This window comes from Anopheles coustani, chromosome 2, assembly GCF_943734705.1.
Source record: "Anopheles coustani chromosome 2, idAnoCousDA_361_x.2, whole genome shotgun sequence".
Classification (NCBI taxonomy): domain Eukaryota; kingdom Metazoa; phylum Arthropoda; class Insecta; order Diptera; family Culicidae; genus Anopheles; species Anopheles coustani.
In genome coordinates this window covers 22,742,870-22,767,194 of record NC_071289.1, presented here as the reverse complement: position 1 = coordinate 22,767,194, position 24,325 = coordinate 22,742,870, and the positions used below count along the sequence as shown (strand labels likewise).

Sequence of the window (24,325 nt, the reverse complement as noted above, 5' to 3'; positions counted from 1 at the left end):
TAACAGACAAAGGATACGGTAAAATATCGTGGAATAGCTATGCGATTTTCCCACGTGTCGCAGAAACTGATTTTATCTTATCGTCAACGATTTCCAATGAATGCGACCCCACTAGCTACCCCTAGGGTAAGATATTTGTCACTCTCTTTGTTTAAAAGTTCCGTTTTATTGTTAACGGCTATAAGATCAACGATATATATTCTTTATTCCATAAAATCATAAAACAAAAGTTCGTTCATGTGAGGTAAATAATAAAATTTATTTAAAAATGCGAACAGAAAGATAACAGAAATGAAAACTAACAAAAACTGTGCTACAAAATATCATTTGTTTAACACTAAACAGGAGACCGACGACATGGAATCGGAGTCGAGCACCGGACGCTAAATATTAACACGATTAGTGATCCAGAAAATTGGAACACACAAGAGTTACGGTAAAACCAACGCTTTCTTTTCTTACGTACTTAAGGCTAAAGGTCCATTCGGTGAAGGAGTTGTTGTTTGTGGTGACTTTTGATGCTGCGGATGATACACGAAACAGCTCGCCGAAACTGATTGTCTTTACTTGCTCGGGTAGAACTTCTTGGTCGAATCCTTGCCCATGTCGACCAACGTTTGTGCCGGCACGAACGGCGCACCGTACAGGTCGGCGTACGAGCGCATCTTGTCGACGAGCTTGCCGGCTCCGTACTGGTCCACCCAGCGGAACGGTCCGCCGGTGAATGGTGGGAAGCCGAGGCCGAATACTGCACCAACGTCGCCCTCTAGCGGGCTGTCGAGGATTTTCTCCTCCAGGCAGAGCACGGCCTCATTGACGAATCGCGAGACCATGCGCAGCTGCATGTCCTCCACGCTGTTGGCGCCGCGCGACTGTAGGGCGTACTTTTGCTTCAGGATGGCCAGCGCATCCTGGTTCACTTCACGGTTCTTGCTGCGACCGCCAGAGTACACGAACACACCCTTGCCCGACTTGCGGCCCATAAAGCCGGCCTTCACGAGATCCTCCATGACGCCCAGGTTGCCACCGGAGAACCGGTCGCCGAACGCCTTGGCCAGATCGACGGCAATGTGAGCACCGACATCGATACCGACCTCATCGGCGAGCGTTGCCGCACCGACCGGGAATCCGAACGATTTGGTCATCTTGTCCAGGTCCTTCGGGTCAACGCCTTCCTGCAACAGTCTTTAGTAACGTAATAAAAAAAGGTGAATGAGTTTGGTTTACTCGTTTGAACCATTGAATGTGTCTCGTACGCTTTACCTGATTGCTTCCGACAGCATCGTCGACAGGATGCGGGTCGTGTAGAAGCCGGGCCCATCGCCAACGGTGATCACAACCTTGCCCTGACGCAAGCCAACCTCAACGGCGGCCGCGGCCGTCTCCTTGGAAGTGCCCGGATGCGTGATAATCTCCAGCAGCTGCATCTTGTCGACGGGCGAAAAGTAATGCATACCGACCACATTCTCTGGCCGCGAGCTGCCGGCAGCAATCTTCGTGATCGGAATGGCGGACGTGTTGGTGGCGATAATGCAGTGCTTCGGTACAACCTGCTCCAGCTCCTTGATGACACGGTGCTTGATGTCAATGTTCTCGAACACGGCTTCGATCACGATGTCCGCCTGGCGGAATGGCTCGTAGCTGAGCGTGGAAGTGAGGTTGGACAGAATCTGATCACGCTCGATGCCGCTGATACGCTTGCGCTTGATCGCGTTCTGCAGACCACCCTGCACCTGCCCGATACCCCGGCCGAGACCGGCCTCGGTCGTATCTTTCATCACCACCTGGTATCCCTTATCGATGCTGACCTGAACGATGCCGGCACCCATGAGGCCCGCTCCTAGGACACCGATCTAAACGCAACGAACGAAGAAAGAAGCGTGAACCAAGTGAACCTGATGAAATCAATCGGCCAAATTAACCGTGCCGGAGCTAGTACACTTACTGTCTTCGGTGGATTAGCTGGCTTTCCGAAACGGTTCTTTTTGCACTCGGTCTGCCCACGGAACAGACCAATCAGACCCTTCGATTGAGGTGTTTGGGACAGCTCGCCGAAACCCTTGCGTTCGGCCTCGTATCCGGCCTCCTGCCCTTTGTCTACACCGACTCGGATCACTTCCAGGATCTAGAGAGAAGATGAGAACATTTTAAAAATAATATTGAGTACCATTATTCAACACACCAGCGATTGTAAATTTGTGTTAAAAAGCATACAAAATATTGTAGCATGTTATAATAATCATGATTGCGTTATTAAATCAACTGGTACTGTTGCAATATCATGTACTGCAGTTGGAATAAATACTGCTACTGTCATGATATCATCTGAAAATTCCTGTATCAGTAAATTGCAGGTTTAACACAAGTGTTTAATTTAGCAATATTGTGGCAAAGGTGAAATCATCAATGTAAACAAAAACTCGCATCGATGGTAGTAGAATGCCAGATTAATTTACGCATGTTATTCAAATTGTAACGACATAGAAAGTTGTCCAAACAATTGGTTTGTAGTTATGCGCTTGTTTAAATTATCAGTAAACACAAGTGTTTAATTTAGCAATATTGTGGCAAAGGTGAAATCATCAATGTAAACAAAAACTCACATCGATGGTAGTTGAATGCCAGATTAATTTACGCATGTTATTCAAATTGCAACGACATAGAAAGTTGTCCAAACAATTGGTTTGTAGTTATGCGCTTGTTTAAATTATCAGTAAACACAAGTGTTTAATTTAGCAATATTGTGGCAAAGGTGAAATCATCAATGTAAACAAAAACTCGCATCGATGGTAGTAGAATGCCAGATTAATTTACGCATGTTATTCAAATTGCAACGACATAGAAAGTTGTCCAAACAATTGGTTTGTAGTTATGCGCTTGTTTAAATTATCAGTAAATTACAGGTTTAACACAAGTGTTTAATTTAGTAATATTGTGGCATAGGTGAAAACATCAATCCAAACAAAAACTTGCATTGATGGTAGAATAATGCCAGATTAATTTACGCATGTTATTCAAACTGCAACGACATAGAAAGTTGTCCAAACAATTGGTTTGTAGTTATGCGCTTGTTTAAATTATCAGTAAACACAAGTGTTTAATTTAGTAATATTGTGGCATAGGTGAAAACATCAATCCAAACAAAAACTTGCATCGATGGTAGAATAATGCCAAATTGATTTACGCATTTTATTCAAATTGTAACGACATAGAAAGTTGTCCAAACAATTGGTTTGTAGTTATGCGCTTGTTTAAATTATCAGTAAATTTCACGTTGAACACAAGTGTTTAATTGAGTAATATTGTGGCATAGGTGAAAACATCAATCCAAACAAAACTTGCATTGATGGTAGAATAATGCCAGATTAATTTACGCATGTTATTCAAATTGTAACGACATAGAAAGTTGTCCAAACAATTGGTTTGTAGTTATGCGCTTGTTTAAATTATCACTAAACACAAGTGTTTCATTTAGTAATATTGTGGCATAGGTGAAAACATCAATCCAAACAAAAACTTGCATCGATGGTAGAATAATGCCAGATTTATTTACGCATGTTATTCAAATTGTAACGACATAGAAAGTTGTCCAAACAATTGGTTTGTAGTTATGCGCTTGTTTAAATTATCAGTAAACACAAGTGTTTAATTTAGTAATATTGTGGCATAGGTGAAAACATCAATCCAAACAAAAACTTGCATCGATGGTAGAATAATGCCAAATTGATTTACGCATTTTATTCAAATTGTAACGACATGGAAAGTTGTCCAAACAATTGGTTTGTAGTTATGCGCTTGTTTAAATTATCAGTAAACACAAGTGTTTAATTTAGCAATATTGTGGCAAAGGTGAAATCATCAATGTAAACAAAAACTCACATCGATGGTAGTTGAATGCCAGATTAATTTACGCATGTTATTCAAATTGCAACGACATAGAAAGTTGTCCAAACAATTGGTTTGTAGTTATGCGCTTGTTTAAATTATCAGTAAACACAAGTGTTTAATTTAGCAATATTGTGGCAAAGGTGAAATCATCAATGTAAACAAAAACTCGCATCGATGGTAGTAGAATGCCAGATTAATTTACGCATGTTATTCAAATTGCAACGACATAGAAAGTTGTCCAAACAATTGGTTTGTAGTTATGCGCTTGTTTAAATTATCAGTCAAATGCAGGTTTAATACAAGTGTTTAATTGAGTAATATTGTGGCATAGGTGAAAACATCAATCCAAACAAAAACTTGCATTGATGGTAGAATAATGCCAGATTAATTTACGCATGTTATTCAAATTGTAACGACATAGAAAGTTGTAGAAACAATTGGTTTGTAGTTATGCGCTTGTTTAAATTATCAGTAAACACAAGTGTTTAATTTAGCAATATTGTGGCAAAGGTGAAATCATCAATGTAAACAAAAACTCGCATCGATGGTAGTAGAATGCCAGATTAATTTACGCATGTTATTCAAATTGCAACGACATAGAAAGTTGTCCAAACAATTGGTTTGTAGTTATGCGCTTGTTTAAATTATCAGTAAACACAAGTGTTTAATTTAGCAATATTGTGGCAAAGGTGAAATCATCAATGTAAACAAAAACTCACATCGATGGTAGTAGAATGCCAGATTAATTTACGCATGTTATTCAAATTGCAACGACATAGAAAGTTGTCCAAACAATTGGTTTGTAGTTATGCGCTTGTTTAAATTATCAGTAAATTACAGGTTTAACACAAGTGTTTAATTGAGTAATATTGTGGCATAGGTGAAAACATCAATCCAAACAAAACTTGCATTGATGGTAGAATAATGCCAGATTAATTTACGCATGTTATTCAAATTGCAACGACATTGAAAGTTGTCCAAACAATTGGTTTGTAGTTATGCGCTTGTTTAAATTATCAGTCAAATGCAGGTTTAATACAAGTGTTTAATTTAGTAATATTGTGGCATAGGTGAAAACATCAATCCAAACAAAAACTTGCATTGATGGTAGAATAATGCCAGATTAATTTACGCATGTTATTCAAATTGCAACGACATAGAAAGTTGTCCAAACAATTGGTTTGTAGTTATGCGCTTGTTTAAACGATCAGTAAAATGCAGCATTAATATAAGTGTTTAATTTAGTAATATTGTGGCATAGGTGAAAACATCAATCCAAACAAAAACTTGCATCGATGGTAGAATAATGCCAGATTAATTTACGCATGTTATTCAAATTGCAACGACATAGAAAGTTGTCCAAACAATTGGTTTGTAGTTATGCGCTTGTTTAAACGATCAGTAAAATGCAGCATTAATATAAGTGTTTAATTGAGTAATATTGTGGCATAGGTGAAAACATCAATCCAAACAAAACTTGCATTGATGGTAGAATAATGCCAGATTAATTTACGCATGTTATTCAAATTGCAACGACATTGAAAGTTGTCCAAACAATTGGTTTGTAGTTATGCGCTTGTTTAAATTATCAGTCAAATGCAGGTTTAATACAAGTGTTTAATTTAGTAATATTGTGGCATAGGTGAAAACATCAATCCAAACAAAAACTTGCATTGATGGTAGAATAATGCCAGATTAATTTACGCATGTTATTCAAATTGCAACGACATAGAAAGTTGTCCAAACAATTGGTTTGTAGTTATGCGCTTGTTTAAACGATCAGTAAAATGCAGCATTAATATAAGTGTTTAATTTAGTAATATTGTGGCATAGGTGAAAACATCAATCCAAACAAAAATTTGCATCGATGGTAGAATAATGCCAGATTAATTTACGCATGTTATTCAAATTGCAACGACATAGAAAGTTGTCCAAACAATTGGTTTGTAGTTATGCGCTTGTTTAAATTATCAGTAAATTACAGGTTTAACACAAGTGTTTAATTTAGCAATATTGTGGCATGGGTGAAAACATCAATCCAAACAAAAACTTGGATCGATAGTATAATAATGCCAGATTAATTTAATATTAAAAATCGAACGGTATAAAATGACTTATCAACTCACCTTCAGCGGTGCAGGGTAGAGGCCACCGGATAGCTTCATTACCTGCTCCCGGGCCTTCTCGAACACCTTGTTCTTCACCCACTCGATGCCGAACGCAAAATCGGTCACCTTAGCCACGATGCCAGTCTTCTGTCGGTTCACCTTCAGCTTTTCCGAGGCCAAATCCTTCGCCACTTGAATCGCAACATTCTCCAGATACTCGAGCGTGTTCTGCTCGGCAGGCTTCAAACCGGGCCCGAGCGGATTCACCAGCAGATCGACGATACCCAGTTTCTTTGCCTTATCTGCCTTCACCGACTTGCCAGTGAGAGCAAGATCGAGCGCCGTCGGGATTGAGGTGAGTTTCGGGAGTCGCTGGGTACCACCGGCACCTGGGAGGAGCCCAAGCATTACCTCCGGCAATCCGAGGACCGTTTTCTTATCCTTCAGAGCTACTCGATAGTGGCAGGCGAGGGCCAGCTCGAGTCCTCCGCCGAGGCAAACACCGTTGATGGCGGCCACCACCGGTTTGCGTGATTTTTCCAGCTTGCTGAACTGTATCTGCCCTTCGTGAGACACCTTCGTGGCTGCCTCTACCGTTTTGCATTGCTCGAGCATGGTAATGTCGGCACCGGCAACGAAGCAGCCTGGTTTACCGGAGATCAATACGGCCGAGTTGACGGACGGATTCGTTTCGACCTCCCGCAGCACGGCATCGAACTCGGACTGTACCTCGGCGTTCAGGGAGTTTACTTTTACGCCGGGCGAATCCAGTGTGATTACCATGACATTGTCGACGATGCGTGTTTTCACGTGCTTGCCAGCCGGGGCAGCTGTGGCTAGGTATCGGGTTTGCATCTGCGATTGAAGTGCTGTAAAGAGAAGATAACATGTTGTTCCGTGTTATTATTGATTACACGATTAATCGATCCACAGGCTGCCGGAAGATCCTACTTCTAAGGTGGGTTCCCGGCCATCGGTATCAGCAGGAAGAAAATGATAGTATGTAGGATTATTATGAATTGAAGCTGATTTCATAACGATGTCTGTTCATCGAGTCAAAACTTATCAGCTGAAAAGAAGAGTTCGCTCGTGGTACACCGGGTGGACGTAACGAAAATTCCATCCCAACGTCAGCAACCGGTGTCCGTGAGCTGGTATGTGTGCGCGGGCGAACTAGCGAGTCATGTTTATATGCTTCTTGCACCCGGCAATCACCTCCTTCCGCTCCGCGTAACATCTTCTACAGCACCATCGTCGCCAGTACAAAGTCCAACCTGACAATCCGTCGCGATTAGCGTGAATCTCGTGTCGAGATAAAATGGACCGACGCGGATTCAGTCTGTGCAACATTTCGGTTTTAGTCGGATGAGAAATAAAGTAATCCTTACCCTTCAGCCGCAACGCCCGTCCAAAGGTCACATTTCGTTGCACTGCCGCACCGATCAGTCGTACACTGGCCATCTTTCTTTTCTTTTACCTTGCTTTCTCCGATTTCGTTTCAATCGCCTTTTGCACCAAGATGAAAGTTAAATGACGATTAGTTAGAAATCAGTGGAGCATGCAGCAAAACGATGATTCTTCGATGAAGAAATCCGACACTCACTTGAAAAAGAAATGCAATAAGTAACTTAAATAAGAAAGACACACGGGATCCGGTACTTTCGCAGCTACCTGCGGCAAGTTAACTTCACGACTGCCTGTTGGACGACTGAGAATGGCTTCAACCAAGGTTACCAGAACGACGAACATATGCCTCTGACAGCTGTCAACATATTGCTTCGTACCAGTAACCTTGACCCAGTTCAATTTTGGTGAACCAAGTTTACCAAAAATAAAAAGATGATTTTTGTTCTAATAACGATTTTTTTAGTTTCATTTAGTTTTGTAATGTTAGATCTTTTTGATAAACTTATGTAGAATGACAGTGTAGTGAATGCGTTGAAAGTGTAATCAGAAATTTAGGGTTATCATAAAACTTTTGTGGTAAGAAATTACAATTTTGTGTTGCTCGTCCACAAATGGTTGTCCTTCAAAGTAGTAAACAAAATGATGGTACATTAACTAGAACAAAATAAGATTTGAAACTAGACAAATCTAGTTTGCAGTTCTTTTGCTCATTAGTAAAGAAGACTTCATTTATCTTCGATGTTGTTTTCCAGCTGCACTTCGCCCACAAAGTTTCTAAATTTTATCTTTGGAAGCCTCTGCTCTGTGCCTCCAAGTAATAGGAATGGTTAGAGAATGCATGAGGTAAGACATAGCTTATTTTCTAGCGATCGTTTGCATTACAAATGTATCACTATTACCAGTAGTTTCCAAATGCCCAATGAGGCTGATAATGAAGGAAGATGAGGAAAACCTGTCTGCAGGAATAAAGCTGGCGAAGAATCGAAAGAGTTACGACTGGTGCAGAAGGAAAGAGGCGAAGATAACCAAGTTTTTTGGGTAAGAACGTGTTTTTATTAGTGTTGTGCTTAATGAATCTTTTGGCGAGATTCATTCATATGAATCTTTTACCTAAGATTCATTCAGATGGATTCATGAATCTTTGCGGATTCGAATATTCAAAGCTTAATGAATTTTTCGAAACCTTAATGAATCTTCATGAATCTTTCATGGTTCTGTCATGAATCTCCCCGATTCTGTCATAGGCGTGGACAATGAGACCAAAAAAAAAAAAAAAAAAAAAAGGTGGTCCCTCAACCGACTTTTGGTTGGTGACTTTACATCATTTGGTGTGTCTTTGGGATTCATGAATCTCGCGGCGAAAGATTCATGAATCCCTTATAAGGCAGAGATTCATTCAGATTCATGAATCTGAATCCGATTTACACAACTCTAGTTTTTATTAAAAAATAACGTAATTGAGTTGAGTAGTAAACCATTTTAATGAGATCAAATACTTCAAAAGTATTCCGGTCTCCGTAATAAGCACGAATTCAAAATATTGTCGAGTAAATCAAAACTCGTTTGTCACTCGATTACAATGACGATTAACAACACAATTAAACCATAATTAGATCAAAGGTTATTTTCGCTTGTGTGTTTGAGAAACGAACCAAAACCGCCCTCCGCTAAAGCTTCTTGTCGGAATTCGTCATAACGGTGACGTCCGGCAGAAAGCAGGATTACACAGATCGACCTGAAAGTAGCGCAAAGTAAATACAAATATTTGCGCAACAAATTCAAATCGATGCACAGTGAGCAGGCTGAACAAACAGTACGAAACTCCCACCCCGCTGCGTTTTTCGAATGTTCTCGGCATCGCTTTTTAGGCGGAGGTCCTTTCGCGTAATGGGAAAATTGTAGTGCCATCGTTTCCTGCGGCGGCCCGCCGACACGCTCCCGGAAACGCTGGGAATCTAAAACAATCGTGCCGAGCAAAGGGGACGGATTCTGGCTTCGGATCATCGGGCATCAATCGAGAAATACGACACCTAATCAAGTGATGCCGAGCAATGGGGAGGACGAGATAACTCGAAGCTACGAGTATATTTTTATGTTGCGGTAGGAGTGCGTTGGCGGAAGTGCCAATGATTACTGCTTCCTCTGTCGTTGCACACCTCAACACCCTCAAGTACCGACCGGAGGTCTCATTTGTTTCCCTTTTCCGCCCGGGAAAGAAGTGGCGATCCGATTTCATTATATCTGAATTAATATTGATCTAATAGATTATCGGTGGTACGTTGAATACCCACCGGCGAAGGGGAAACACCATCTTTGGCACTTGGACGGTGTGGCATCCGATACTTGTGTAACCGAATGTACGCAAACAAACCGGGAACCTTGCCGATACGCGGGACACTGTTGAAGGGATGCGCCTGATCTGTTCCCGTTTCCCTAGTAGCATTCGGGTTCGTCCTTTGCAGTTGCCGGATCTTCGAACACAAAGACATAGGCATCAGAGCCGGTTGATTCCTTCCTTTTCCGGGTGGCGTTTGATGTTACCATTATGCGCTGTCTCGTGTCCCTTGGTAACGACCCGTTGCTCGGAAAGGGAGTGAACCCATCATCATCATCGCACGACGATCCGTTGTTTGCTATTATTTGTACCTACCTTATTTTTGACTGTTGTCTGTTGTCGTCCTCGTATACACAAACACACCTTTTCTTGCACGGTTCCTGACCACATTCGTTCGATGTGCCTACCGGGAAAGGGGATTTGATTGAGCGATGTCGGTAGTGGGACACGATCGGAAACACAAGACAAGGATGCGCTTGAACGAACAAACGGATCCGTTCAGCTGTCGCGACAACGGAGGGACAGAACGAACGGGTGCGAAATGGTGTCCGGAGGCAAGGATAAGGATGAGGAAAATCCTGACTGTTTAAGCACCGGTAAATGGAAGGATAATTACATTATGTTGTGGTAAAGGCATTGCCCTTATCCTTTTGTTTTACCATACGGAGGTTAAGAATGTTATATTGTAATGTTCTGAATGTAATGTTGTATCGTGTTAAGGTTGTATTCGGCATTAAAAACATGCGTAAATTTGTGAATGAATGCCTTAAAACTACTTATAATGAGGCTATATATTTTTTCCTTTATAAAGTTATCCAACATATTGGTTTGAATGTAAATTTTTCGATTTTAACTTTTCTTAATTTCGATTAAATTCGATTTTTCGATTTTAAATTTAATTTATTTATCATTAAATTTATGGAAACACTCATGACTAATGATGATTGTTATTATTTAAATGAAACTATGCAGGTTTTGTTCTTGTTTGTGATTAGTGAATCTAACATCAAGGGTTACTTCCTGTGGATTACTTGAAAGAATTGTCATAAACGTTGTTATCTGAAAAAAAATCGAGACGCAAGCAGTAATTACTTTTTTCATTTTTTTTTTTAAATTTTGATACCTTAGAAAAGTTTAAGTTTACCCACCGACTTTACTGTTAATTTTCGGTCAAAAAATATATTCGCCAAAATAAATGCAGAAAAAAAATCTTTGTGTGTCGCACGTGCAGAAAAACCAATCGATAAACATGAATTGAGTGCATATCCGTCCACGTGGCCGTTAAGTCTTTTATCCTATCGAATCTTTGTAAACTATTAATTCAAACCATACATTGGTCTGTTTTAAAATCCTCTTTTTACTTTGCCCAGTACAGTCTCTAAATGTAGGGTATGTGCCTCATCGCCTTATCGGCTTGTCGAAGTGTCAATTTTCTGACGAAAAACACACGCCAGTGGCTTAATTTTCATAATGCTGACCGTGACACGAACGCACCCTACAAGCACTTGAGGTTTTGCGCTTAATCTCGTTACGGGTCGCGCCCAAAGGTCGTCCAGATTTTCGGTGCTGTCGTAGGAAATATCAATTTAACGGTTTGTCACGAATGGCAGGAGCGCATCGCGAATTTGCGACACAATCGATGCCTCTTGTTTGGTGCCCTGGTACGGATTTGTATTGCGCTTCGTTTTTCCCATAACCCTTTGCCCGGACGATTTCGTCCCTTCGGATTTTTCAGGCGGGCCCTTTCGGTGCCCGGCAGGGGTTGATTGAATTAACACCTCGTCAAACGCGCAAGTCCACGACCAAGAAGGGTGCTGATTTTTCCAAGCCGCCGAAAAGCCTGCGCCGGGTGTTCCGCTAGGAAGGAAGGTTTCTTCTGTGTACTGTCGTTCACAATATTGTTACCCTGTTTTGTTCAATGGGTGCCGGGACGAAGAAAAACTGAGTGGAGAACGGAGGCCTGAATGAAAAAGTGGGCCAAACTACCTCTTCCTGATCAACAATTTGCAACAACTCCCCGTTGTAAAACGAATGAAGCCGATGAAGAATCGCGATAATGACGGGTTCATTTACTGCATTTAAGTTTTCCTGCACCTTAAACTAGATCTATCTCATCGCGGGACTTAGTTGGAAATGTTGTCAAGAAGAAGAAGTAAAGTACAGGTAGTGACAATTTTATCCCTTTTACTACAGCTTTTGATTAATTGAATGTAAATTTGGTATAGGATAATTAAAAAAAATTCAAGAAAAGAAAATTGAGTTAAACGTAAAATGTAGCTATAAATAATACATTCTTAAACTACATCTCTTATTTTTGAATTTGTAACGATAATCTTCAGAAACCGACTGTATTACGGACGCCGGAAGATGAACACTCAAGATATCCTTTAAGTTTACTTGTTTTTTTTCTTCTGCCAATACCCTTTCCTTTCATCGCTCCGTTGAAGGCACTTTCGCACCCGAAAAACAAGCGATATGCACGGACGAAAATTACACGGTAGCGACTTTTATAGCGTTTTATCTTGATTGATTTCAATCCGCAATCAGCGGCCGATAGGGAAGCGGGGAAAGAATCCGATCGTAATTGTACGGCCAGGAGCGATACCGGGGACACCGTGAGGCGCTTTTGACAGTTCTCACACCAAGGTCCCCTTGTGTATCTTTGACGTTCTTTTTATTATAGTTTTTTTGTAAAGTGAAGAAGTTTTTTCCCGTTTTGATTCTTTTAGCAAACTTACTTTTCCCGATGACGGCGTCGACGGCGTTTACATGTTTTCTATTGTGTTTGAAAATGCTCCCTGAAGCAATGAACTGTACAAAGGGGCGCACGTAAACGTACTCCTGCTGTCGTCTTAGCAAACATCTTTTCAACGATCGTGCTGTAAGCGATTAACGAAAGATAACACTAACCCAGCTGGGCGATCTTGAGGCATACGTACGTAAAAGATTTGGAATAAATATATAGGCACGGTTGTGTGCATTTTTCAATGGTAAATTGATTAGAAAAGCACTGATTGAAGGAAAGATATGCCATGTAAAAATGTTTGAAAGTAGCTGATCAAAATTTTCAATTTAATTTCTGCCTTTTCCTGATTATGTTATTACATTTTCGGCTCAACAACATTATGTACATAAACAGGAGAATTGGTTAAGGCTAACGTACGTCATCTTTTTTTCATGTCGTTCGTCAAACAGTTTCTTTTTCGAAAATTATCAACCGAAATGACTGTTTCCTGATTAACGGCCGTTCCTTTCGTCGGTTCACGGCAGGGCCGGTCGGAAGGGTTCGCTTTGATCGGTAATCACACGCACGGATGGGAAGAAAAGTGCTACCGACTTGTTTCATCATCCCTTCGACACTCCCTCGGCAGTCGGTGGCCTTCTTGCACGAGGACATTCGATGAAATGAGCTGATGAAATGAGTCCTTTCAACAGGCACTCGTTAACACTCCACAACAAGACGTTTTGCGGGTTTCGTCTCTACTTTTCTCACATGAAGGTGAAACGTGAACAGAATTTAGTAGAGTTCACAGTTCACTGACGGGTGTGTATAAATGTGTGCTTAATTCGTTTGAAAAAAAATTATGAACTGAAAAAAATGCGAGAAGTTAGTTGAAACCATTCGTTGCACTTGTTGATACTGTTAAAATGATACATTTCATCTTTACTTAAACCTTTTCAGCAAGCCAACCTTGCGGATCATTCGATCTACTACCATTACATGCATCGAGATTCAATCCTGTTGGATATACTCCAGTGGAACCGCTTAAAAATCCAATCAATCATAATTTCCTTAAATTAACCAAAGTAAATACGGAAAAAAGACTCCCACAGATTACACAACGCCGGTCGTGCCGTCCCCATCGATCGGTAGCCCAAAAGGCCAACTGGTAGCCTCCGATGGGTTTCGAGTAGAGATTGCGTTTCTTCTGGGCGCTCCCAGAAGGCCGAAAGGGGAAGTCCGCGGTCACCGTAAAACATGACGTAAATTGAGCATAATTGCACACCATTCGGCGGTGCACTTTCATTAACGATATTGATAATTATCGTACACCGGACTTCGGTGTTCGGCGGCCAATGAGACATTCAGCATCCCTTCCCTCTCCGCAAGATGGGGACGCTGGAAAAAAAAACCCGGCCACCGGCTAGAATCCGTGTGTCGCCTGATCGTCACCGCCGCATGTCGCATCGTTACTGTTGGCGCTCGTTTGGCCTAACAATTGGAGGGCCAATTGCGTGCGTTTTGGTCGATCCTTGCTGCAGGATATATGCGCAAGCAGGAGCACACTAGCGGTGGAAAAGTGGCAGCAAAACGTAAAAACCGACCAGTTCTCGCAGTTTGGAGCACGACCAGTCACGACATGATTGGCAGAAGAGTTTGCTGGCGAACGGCGTTGGAAACGGTGCAAAAACAAACACTCAATTTTCGCCGCACAATTATCCCCTTGTAGCGTGGTCTCGTTTAGGCCTTTCTTTTTTTGGAACTCAAGCATTTTGGATGTTGTTATTTTTGGATAGTATACACTGTAGGAGAATTGACTACAGTGACCGATCGTGAGTTTGCGGAAAATACAAGTTTATCATATAGTTTTTTTAGTATCTAAAATCTAAGACTATTCATCCTGTCTTTCAGATAAAGTAAATTTTTTATCGCTTTGAATCCTGTTTTTATAGCTACTGTATGTCTGTATTACAGCATTGTATTTTTGTTTCGTTATTATTCAAACCTCATCGACAAACGATGGTTACATCTCTTCGATGTATAAATACATTTGTCAGAAATGTTTGCTTTGAATTGTGAGAATTTATTGAACGATGGTACAGGAGGATTTGTAACTGAAGTAATATTCAACTGTTTTTAATATTCAATTGTTTCTTTACAATTAGAATTTCTTAAAAATATATTGCATTCTACTAACACATTAAATCAGGGTTAAGATGAACCATTCATGTCAAGTCGATTAAAATATTTAAAAAAGTTGTAAAATATTATGTTTTATTTTGTACCAAAGTGTATTCCACAAAAAAAAAAGATTAATATCAAAATGCAACCAGTTAGTGGCACTGATTAGTGTCGAACACGTCCCCCCACCCCCAATTGGCACGCCAAGCCGTATACCTTCGCCATTTAGCCGAAGGTAACTTTTCACCGGTATCATGCAAACGAGCCATTTCGAGCCGATTTAAATGCGAGCAATAAGCTTTCCCTTTTTCCCTGGCCCTGCCGGGACCTTTTACTTCGCGGCACGCAACTCCACCATCGCAGCCCGGCCCGATGGCTTCAATCATCTCAAATTATCCCTGAACGGAATGCAGAATGAAGTTATTAAACTGTTGAGGTGCTTTTTTTTTGGCTTCCCCGTTCTCCCTTGGGAGGTTCAGGGAGTTGGTGATTTTTTGTTCGCTAAGAGTTCTTCCGTTGGCTTTATTTATGCAACTCGTTTTATGAACGGTTGATTTTTTTAAAGGAAGTCTGACATAGTCCCCGCTTTTCGATTTCAGGGCAACGTCCGCTTGAGGGAACACGATGATCATAGGGCTGGAATGTGTGTCATTGTGACAACGACCGCCATGGTAGTGTGCAAAAGACCGAAGGCGAGTACTTTTGCAAAGAACAAGGCCGGGTGTGAACTCGATTGGTCCTTGGCATTTGACAGGGATTTGTTTTCCGGTTTACCCCGAGTCGTTGACATCGTACCACATTTGCGAACTCCATGGATGGGAAATAGCTAATAAGCCACATTTCGTCGTTACATTCCCTTAACACTCGATACATTTCGAGAAGTCCTTTCTTGTACGACCATCCGCGTGTCGCACAACCAACACCGGCCGAACGCTGATCCTGATAGTTTGCCCTGCAGCTTAAGGTTGTCGAACAACAGTCATCCATCAAATTCCGGTGACAGTACAATGATTTCTAATTGAACACTTCACCCGCTCTTCAGGCCAGGGTGTAGGTCCGCCTGCAGTGGACTTTCTTTTACAATCGGAAGCTTCTACCCAGGCATGAGCTGAAGAGGATCAGTCGGCGTTTAGCGAGATTCGGTTAGGAAAAAACAGACACGAGCATTGGGCGATTGATGTACGGGCGTGTGCCAACTATGTTTCGGCCACCAACAAAGTTTTGGTAGGCCCTTCAAAAATCACCCATAGTGACGAGGATTCAGGAAGATAAAACGTCCAAAGCAAGAGACAGGAGCAACGGCTAGAAGAAAAAGCATGAATGCAGTACGATGCAGCTTTCTGGTTTAACTGTTGTCTATTCGTTGGTCCTTGGAGAAAGGATCATAACATATGGAAATAGAATTTTTCAAAAGAATCGCAAATAAACGAAAGATTTGATGGAATGTATTATTTTTAATACATACTACATACTAATACAATATTTTTCCTATAACTTGATATCAACAACCGATTAACTTACACGTTCATTAGGCAAAATAGCAGAAAGTTAGAGTGAAGACACTTAGAGACCATAAAGATGATAAAAATAAATACATTCTAATTTCCATATTTAAAGGAACTAAAATCCAATAAAAGGAGAAAAAAAATTACAAACATTTGGTAATGTCTTTGTGTGTGTTGACGATGGGAAACATTCTTTCCATTATGGCAACAAACACTGCTGGTATCACAAAAAAGGAAAAAAAAGGATTTTTCGCCGGACTTCAACAGTTCTCACAGGACGAAATTCTGTTGATGCTGCGGCCAACATTTGGCCCCGTGAAGTTGCCATAGTAGCAACCGGTAAAGCATAACCGTTTTATGATCGCCGGTCGACTAAATGCGGCCCATTGAGGGCCATTGCACCGGAAAGGAAGCTGAAAGCGCTTGGAACGCACAGACGGAGTCAACCGGAACACAATGTTTCACAAACACTCTTCCTTTCGGAGGGTAAAGGAATGGCCTAGGTCACAGAAGGAGCTAGGTTTTTTTTTTTGTTTTTCTCGGGAAGTGGCACATTTTAAGGGTACAAATTATTATCTACCATAAAAATCTCTACCCGCTATTGCGACGTTCTGCACCGTGAGATGTCCTCACCAGCCATTTAATCCCGCCCGAATCGGATGCTGGTGACTTTAGCTTTCCCGAGCCTTTCACAAACATTCGCTGCACTCACGAGCGCGTAAATAATCCGTCCCGGTGTACGTGGCCAATTTCCTTTATTTCTTCCGCGACGGCAGTGTCATGTTCGGTAACCAACGCGACCACAATTCCGGGTTTCTCCGAGTCTCCTGGATCGCCTTGCAAGAACAATAACCTCTCGAAAGTCACCCGCCCTTGGGCACCTGGCATCGCGCACCGGAGGGTCGACCGACGCACACCAGAAAAGAATACAGTAGCAAAACTTGAAGTTTATATGAGCGCCCTTTCTTGGCTGGCGGTTTAGTTTTCCTTAAGGACCCTAGGTTTCTTGTTCGCGTCAGTTCCACCCAATAAAAGAGCAAAACACCCCGAATTATTCTTTCCCATTCTCGAGTTCCTAGCGGGGTTGAAAGCTAGAAGAACGAACGTTCACGAGTGAGACGATCACGGGGGTCCTGAATATATTTCCTCGTTCCTTTTCCCTTCCAATAAGATGGGCTACGGAAACTATAAAGTGAACCGTTTTGCTTAAGACGCTGTTAGCACAAGCGGGTCATTGTTGCGCGAAGGGCTCTTGGAGTTTTATTGCGATCGTATCGTACACATTACACGGTGCGTTGGAACGATGTGTGTGCCAAATCGGTGCGGCCTCAACAAAACCCCGGACCCGGGTGGCAAATCAAACCGGGCGTCCAGTGGAAGGAAATAATTGAAAGTTTTTGATCGGGGATTTTCTTTTTTCCACGCAAACGCTTGAAATCGATAGCGCCGCTCGATTCGGCTTCGGGTTTACATTTCGGACTTCTTTTCACCATGGCTGAAGCGAAGGGAGACGACGGCAGCGTCTCAAGAAGGTGCTGTAGAGTGTTTCAATGCTTTTCACAACCGTGTAATGCGGATGAATGCATCAATAACGGAAGAAGACATATTTTCCACTCATGCCTCCTTAGGTTGATGATGCTAGCGAACGATAAAAGGATTATTGTAAATTTTGGAGTGTTTTATAATTTTGAATGAGCTTTATAACATGTGATTATGAATTGCTTGTTACCGGAATTAGCATTATGATCGTGTCATTCAAATTCCATGTCATATTTGCCTCTTTTTTATGAAATTTTGAGTAGTTTTACTAAATGATGAATGTCCCTCGATGACGTGGGTTCGAATCAGTTCGAATCCTTCTCTGTACGAGGATGAACTCAGAGGAAAACGTTACGTAAACCCTTTATGAGTATGGTAGTGAGCCAAAAAAGTATAATAAAACGGGAAAGATTACTTTAAAATATTGAAATAAAAGAACTATCACAAAAACCAACTTTTAAAAGTTTAAAAGATAAAAAAAGTCATCAAACATTTAAAAAAAACTTAGAGAAATGTCTTTTAACCCTATTTATCTCATACATGAAACATTTTTATATTAAAAAATTTATGTCGAATTGTTTTTTACATACGAGTTAAGAGTTTTCTTGGTGTGGTTTTTATTTTTCATTGGTGAATTGAAATATTTTGATATGAATTTGATGCTTGTGCTTGCCTTTTCAGAACATTTGGCAAATTTATATAACCTTGCTACAATGCTTCCTTATTGTTTAATATAATCTTAAAATGTTTTTAAGCTATCCACAATTATCAAAAAATTTGAAAATATCATATTTTAATACCGTTTGTTAAACTATTGCATAAAAGGAAAAAGCAAGGAAAATGTGTTGTCGTGTGTGATGCACCCCTAGGAAAACTCTCCACACCCAAAGCCGATATGCCAACTGTCCAACATCGCAAAGCGTCTTTCAGGCCGGCGCAACATTTTTAGCGATTCATTAGCGACCGTTTTGCAATTGAGCAATTATTTCCCATTTCTGTCAGAAAAATGAATTGTTGCTGTTTTCTCTTATTTCTTTTTATCATGTGTGCCTTTGTGTGTGTACGATTTTCGTTCCCTTGATTGGCGGATTTGCACATTCCCTTCGGTACCCTGGACAATGGGAAGGCTGGCCAACAGGCTGTATCTGTAGAAGGGAGCGCTTTCCCGAAGGTCCTTTTTACGCACTTCCAGTAGGGCTCGGCGAGTTTTTGCTAATTTGCATAACACATGTAAACCTCGCATTGACACGGGGATGATATATTTGCTCTTTTAATTATGCACGCACTCCAAACACTTTCCGAGCTGGGCGATTTTTCATCTTTCCTCCCGGGCTAAACCGTTATTAGGCAGCTTTTCTTTTTCGGAAGGCACGCGTTCGATTGTCCGTTCGGTAATCGAATCTCACCCCGGTTCACGAGCGGAGCCACTCGAAGGACACGTTCTGCTCTACTTCATCGGGTTGAAAAGTGCGGAAAATATTCAATACACTCGCAGTGCACACGCTAATGTATGCAAATCACGGTGATTAATGCGACTTTTAAACGTCGCTAAAAGGCGCTCGCAAACACGGCACGTTTCCATCGGATGGTTTCGAGTTCAAATTGGTTGTACAAAAAATAGATTTGTATTCAAATTAGTTTTTTTTTCGTCCTCATCCCTTTTCCGATTTATACACAGACGGGCTCAACACAACATCCAACATAACGGGGATGTTCGATGGGTTTCTGATTTGTGCCAAAAATAGTAAATGAATTGAAACGGTACCCGGAACACGCGCGCTCCGGTTTCGATTACTGTCTACGAGAGCCGGTTTCCGGCCGTATCGGGCCCTCGGAGGGTTTGCTTTTCCACCCTGCGGTCGGTGGCTTTCTCGAGTGTGTCATAATAGAAATATAAATATTGTTTTGATAAATGACATATTTCCAGCCCTTTTGCTTCCATCCGTCACTGGCACTACCCTCATTTTCCATGGATTGCCGCAACCGGGGCCTTGTTGGCGTTCGATTTCAAACGTTTCATTTCCACTCCATGCGCTGGTGACGGGAAAAGTTGGTCGTCAAATGTCCACGAACGAAAAGGAAGCTCAACAGAAGGCTGCCAAAAGGCGTACACAGTGGGCCTAAGGGGGTTTTCATGTGTCTGTTTTTGCACAATTTCGCCCACAGACTTCTCACACCACCACCCCTTCGGCGTGTCTCTCATCGGTCATCACAGACATCACCAACCAGCGACCTTCGGCGTGACCCCTCTCGGGCAAACATCCCACGATTATCAACAGTCCCGGTACAGCAACCGTATCCGTGGTTGCTCAATTTTCCCGGCCCACCCTTTTTTTCTCGTTCGGGTCGGGAAATTCTCCCGCGTGAAAAGCCGGGCACTTCATTTAACGTATGTTAACTGTTCACCGGCAGTACCGGCGAGGTTTCTGGTAGTTGCACTTAATTGCAGGGGCGTACGGATCAAATTAATCAAACTCTTCCAAACCCCTAGCGCCGGAGGGGGACGAAGGACCACAGCCGCGGTGTGAAAGCCGTGGGATTATGGTGAAAGTTGGTGGAAGGTTGGGTAAAGGTTTCCCTCTCTTTTTACCAGATTCCAGTTTGTTGTTTCCTCGCGTCCATTCTGACTGTTCGTTTGTCGGTTGTTTTGGGCTCAAGTTTGTCCTTTTTTTATGTTTGTTGTTTTTTTTTTTCGTCAACATCTCTGGCATCAGTTTTTTTTTTCATTCGTTTGCCACTTTTCACCAGGGGTTCTTTCTTTTACGCTTCCGATCCTGGCGAAAGTGGCGTTAAAATTGCCGTTACGACACGCTCTTTTCGAGTATTGCATAGATTTCCGACGCGCGTGCGTATGTTTTTATGTACTTTTATTGTAGGACGGTGTTACCGTTTTAAATTGGGCCAATAAAAGCTCATTACGAATCATTCATTTTAAAATGTTGCCATTTTACTACTGGTTCCGCTTCTGCAATACGAGGAGGGAACGCTGCAAAAAGGAAAGGTACATCAGCGAGTGGTGGAAGGAGAAAGTGGTGTGGAAAGTTTTGTACCAGTAAAAATCTAATAAAAATAAAAATAAAAAAGATACAGTTTGAATAGGTGGGAAACATGATATTTTGTCAATGTTACGTATGGATTTCAAAATCCAAATGGTGCATCACAATAAGACTACTTTATAATTGAACAACTTTGTATCGATATCGAGTGAAAACACGGTGTTTTAAGTTTCAAATGGTAATAAATAGGTGCAACAGCAGTTTTCGGACAGGAAACGATCTAAAAGTGGGTTTAAAACTGACCCCGTACGAAAAAAAAATTACATACGTAATGACCTTCAGGTAATGTTTGTCTTAGTTTTCAGCTTTATTTACCTTTTCACAAATATAATCGAATCCCAGTGACTAGAACTGTTTTAACAAAACAAACTTTACACAGTAATTAGGCAGTTCGGAAAGCTTACCCTATCTCATCCTACTTCATTTATCTAGTCTCACTCTATGACTCGAGCCTTCTGGTTGCCTTAGAATAAGTAAGAACTAAACAATATCTGCCTATCGCCGTTAGTTGGTGGTGAACAGTATTTATAGGTTAAAAAAATATTTATGTTTACGCAAAACAAAAAAAAAAACTACAATTATCCTACCACAACTACCTTGGTACTTTGATTTGTGTGTTTCTCTCAGTTCCGCGACGCTTAACTCTAGTGTGCTTAACATCTAGCGCAAAATGAATAGATCGGTACATCCTCGAACGGCTTTTTGGGTGGTGTATTGGCCTACCCTGCACTGGTGGTTGTTTTAAAGATCAACAGAGTCTTGAAGATAACGGAAACGAATAACGCATTCAACAGGACCGCGTCCGGCGACGTCGGTCGGCGCTCTAGCTGAGATATTCACACTGCTCGAGTCCATAGTACTGCTGCTGCTGCTGCTGCTGATGATGATGATGAGGGTGATGATTGTGCGTGCCGTCGGGCAAAACAGTTTCGTCGTAGGCCTGCGTCCAGCTACCGACCGCGGGCGCAATTTCGGTCGATTGGAAGAAGCTATTATTCCACCAGTCACCGCCGCTCGTTGACGCACCCTGGATAGGCTGTTGTAGGTCGACGGAGGAAGAAACGGTAGCGCCGCCCGACATGTGGGGAGATGTTGGTACCATTCCGTCGGGGGATGGTACCAGAGATCCGAGCGATTGTGGTAACGCGGAGTTTTCGTAGGTCGCTCCACTGGCGGTGTAGAGGTGCGAGGAGTTTGGCGAGGAGGACGCACTATAGTTTTCGTAGCCCATGCACACCCCGGCCGGAGGGGAACCACCGTACGCATCCAATTGAGCCGGCCCGGGAACGGTGGACCCTGCCGGTGGGGTTGGGGCGACTGTCTTACGCTCATTAGTCGTCGGTGACACGCAACTCGATTGACTAATAAAGAACGAATTAATACCATCGCACGCACGCAGACCGAGCTTGTTCATGTCGAGCTGCGCCAGGGTGTTATTGTTGGAGCCGCTCTGATAATCGACCTGCGGCCCGCCAGCACCGTAGTACGCAATGTCATCGAGCACACTCGAGCAGCCGCTGCTGGTGAGGCTGGCCGTGTCAGTGTCGGTGCTGCTCTCATACTTTACGCAGTCGAAGTACCGTCCCGCGCTAACATCGGCTCCGTAGTAGAGCGTCCCGTTCTGGTGTGGCTGATGGTCTCCTCCGTCCATGTCGAAAATGGAGGTCACCGGAGGACTTCCCAGCGAGTGGTGGTTGTGTTGCTGTTGGTGAGGCTGATACTTGCCACCAACTCCAGCCACCGGTCGCAACGGTTGATCCAGTTGGAAGATCTCTTCCGGGTGGATAAAGTTCGAGTTGTCGTAGAAACAGTTCTGGCTATAGTCCACGTTCTGGGGATACTGGTGGGTTTGGGATTGCTGATGCAACGGTTGCGTGGTCGAGGTTGGTGCTGCTGCATGCTGACCCGAGTTGTACGAACACCCTCCTGGTACGCTGGATCCATTAAGATACTCCATCTGGTAGCCGCCTTCGTCGAAGGAGGAATCTGGCGATTTGCCAATTTCGTTCGATGAGATCGAACTGTAGCTCGTGGTCTTTGTGATGGTGTACATCTGTTTGGTTGACTTCTTTGACTGTTTGATGCCGTTTATCTTTTGAAATAGAAGGAGATATCGAAAAGATTAGCCTAATTTCTTTGAGGTATCATATGGGCCATTTGTTGTTTTAACCTACCTTGTTCATCTTGGACTGTACCGTCCGCAGCACTCGCTCCCGACGTCCAAGTCCCAGTACGCGCCGTGTCTCTCCGGAGGACTTGGCCTCTGGACGCGGATGATCATGTACTCCTTTCGCTTGGAAGAATATCGCGTGTGGTGTGTGTCGCCAGAAGTGTGTAACCGGGTATCCACAGTGTCCCCGGCACGGGAGAATCTCCAGAATTCCTCCAATGCATGTTCTACCGAGTGAGGAAACAAATGCGATTTAGTCCACATGTCTTACGAGTTATTTCGCGGAAACCCTATACTGTTTCTCTCGATTCTTCGATAGAAAAAAAAAACTGTCGTAACCATTATCTTACCTATTGGGGCATGCTTTTCCTTGCTGCTTGCGTCGGGCCTTGTCACAGATCGCCGGCCGTAGGTGAATCTGTCCACCGTTCGGGAGCTTACAGCGTGCGGAACACACCAGAACGCCTAGGCAGCTTTTCTTCAGGATGTTCACGTTGTGATTGTTGGTGTTGCGCATTGCCCAACCGGACGAGTGTCGCTTTGCTTCCTCGCTGGTCGGCCGGTAGATCGCCCGGCAGTGGCCATCACTCCACTCGTTGAACGGCTCATAGTCCGCCTCGGTCACAATCGGTACGCTCGGATCGTTGATGTCCCAGTCGATGTTCGGCAGCTGAGCTCCTCCGACGCCGTTCGAACTGATCACATTCGATTGCCTGTGCGATAAACGAACGATACAGCCACAATCAATCATTAATCAACTTGTGCCTAAAGGCAGGAAATCCTCCTTCGATCACACTTGCACGCTTGAGACACTTATTGCATCCCGAGCAAGAGAAAAACCGAAAACAAACAACAAACAACTTACACAATCACCATTTTGATGACCTCGGCGCTCCAATGATGTCTCTATGTGAAACCCGCTGTTGTCCGTTTCGCAACACTTGGCTCCTGTAGGGGGTTTTCTTTTTTCTAGAAACCGTCGATCTCCGTGGTTTGCGAGCCAAGGGATCAATTGAATTTCGGGCCAATAATTTAATTTCGTTCCATTCGACCGTTCCCGTACATTTGCCGCTGATGGTCACATTGATTAAACGATTCGTTTGCGGACCAAAACACAACACTCAACACAGCGCGCTGTTTATCAATTAAGTTGTTTCCCTTGTTCAGGGCTGCGTCTCGACTAGTAGAAGATCTTTACGATTTTCGTCTTTTTCTGTTTCGATAAGCGCAGGGGCACATTCACGTCATGGTGTTTTTCTATTTGTTCGAAGTTGTCTTCTCATAGTCGTACTAACTGATCTGGTTCGTGGTCTTCAACACTGTTTGATCAATTAATCCGAATTAATCGTAAAACACATATTTGTTTTTCACTTTCAGTTCGATTGCGACGCACAAAGTTCACTGTTTGTATACT

The 24,325-nt window shown here is 42.6% G+C and overlaps 2 protein-coding genes across 2 annotated transcripts; both read right to left on the bottom strand.

Moving 5' to 3' along the window:
• Positions 1-234: 234 nt before the first annotated feature.
• On the bottom strand, positions 235-7,692 carry LOC131263382 (trifunctional enzyme subunit alpha, mitochondrial). The gene is made up of 6 exons (XM_058265573.1): positions 7,600-7,692; positions 7,385-7,502; positions 6,015-6,865; positions 1,946-2,125; positions 1,264-1,853; positions 235-1,185 (listed from the first exon to the last, which is right to left on the bottom strand). Exons 2-6 carry the CDS (start codon positions 7,455-7,457, stop codon positions 564-566), a joined length of 2,316 nt encoding a protein of 771 aa, XP_058121556.1. The 5' UTR covers positions 7,458-7,502; positions 7,600-7,692; the 3' UTR covers positions 235-563.
• A 13,872-nt stretch (positions 7,693-21,564) lies between these two features.
• Positions 21,565-23,787, bottom strand: LOC131264099 (transcription factor glial cells missing-like). The gene is made up of 4 exons (XM_058266387.1): positions 23,777-23,787; positions 23,262-23,624; positions 22,916-23,138; positions 21,565-22,833 (listed from the first exon to the last, which is right to left on the bottom strand). Exons 1-4 carry the CDS (start codon positions 23,785-23,787, stop codon positions 21,565-21,567), a joined length of 1,866 nt encoding a protein of 621 aa, XP_058122370.1.
• Positions 23,788-24,325: the final 538 nt, after the last annotated feature.

Bases quoted from the DNA above. Each gene is read 5' to 3' on its own strand.
- LOC131263382 (XM_058265573.1), bottom strand. From the start codon at position 7,457: ATGGCCAGTGTACGACTGATCGGTGCGGCAGTGCAACGAAATGTGACC. The intron at 6,866-7,384 runs GTAAGGATTACT...TTCTCTTTACAG, and splicing joins ACGGGCGTTGCGGCTGAAGG to CACTTCAATCGCAGATGCAA. The intron at 1,186-1,263 runs GTAAAGCGTACG...ACGTTACTAAAG, and splicing joins ATGCTGTCGGAAGCAATCAG to ACTGTTGCAGGAAGGCGTTG.
- LOC131264099 (XM_058266387.1), bottom strand. The intron at 23,139-23,261 runs GTAAGATAATGG...CTCACTCGGTAG, and splicing joins GGAAAAGCATGCCCCAATAG to AACATGCATTGGAGGAATTC. The intron at 22,834-22,915 runs GTAGGTTAAAAC...CTATTTCAAAAG, and splicing joins TACAGTCCAAGATGAACAAG to ATAAACGGCATCAAACAGTC.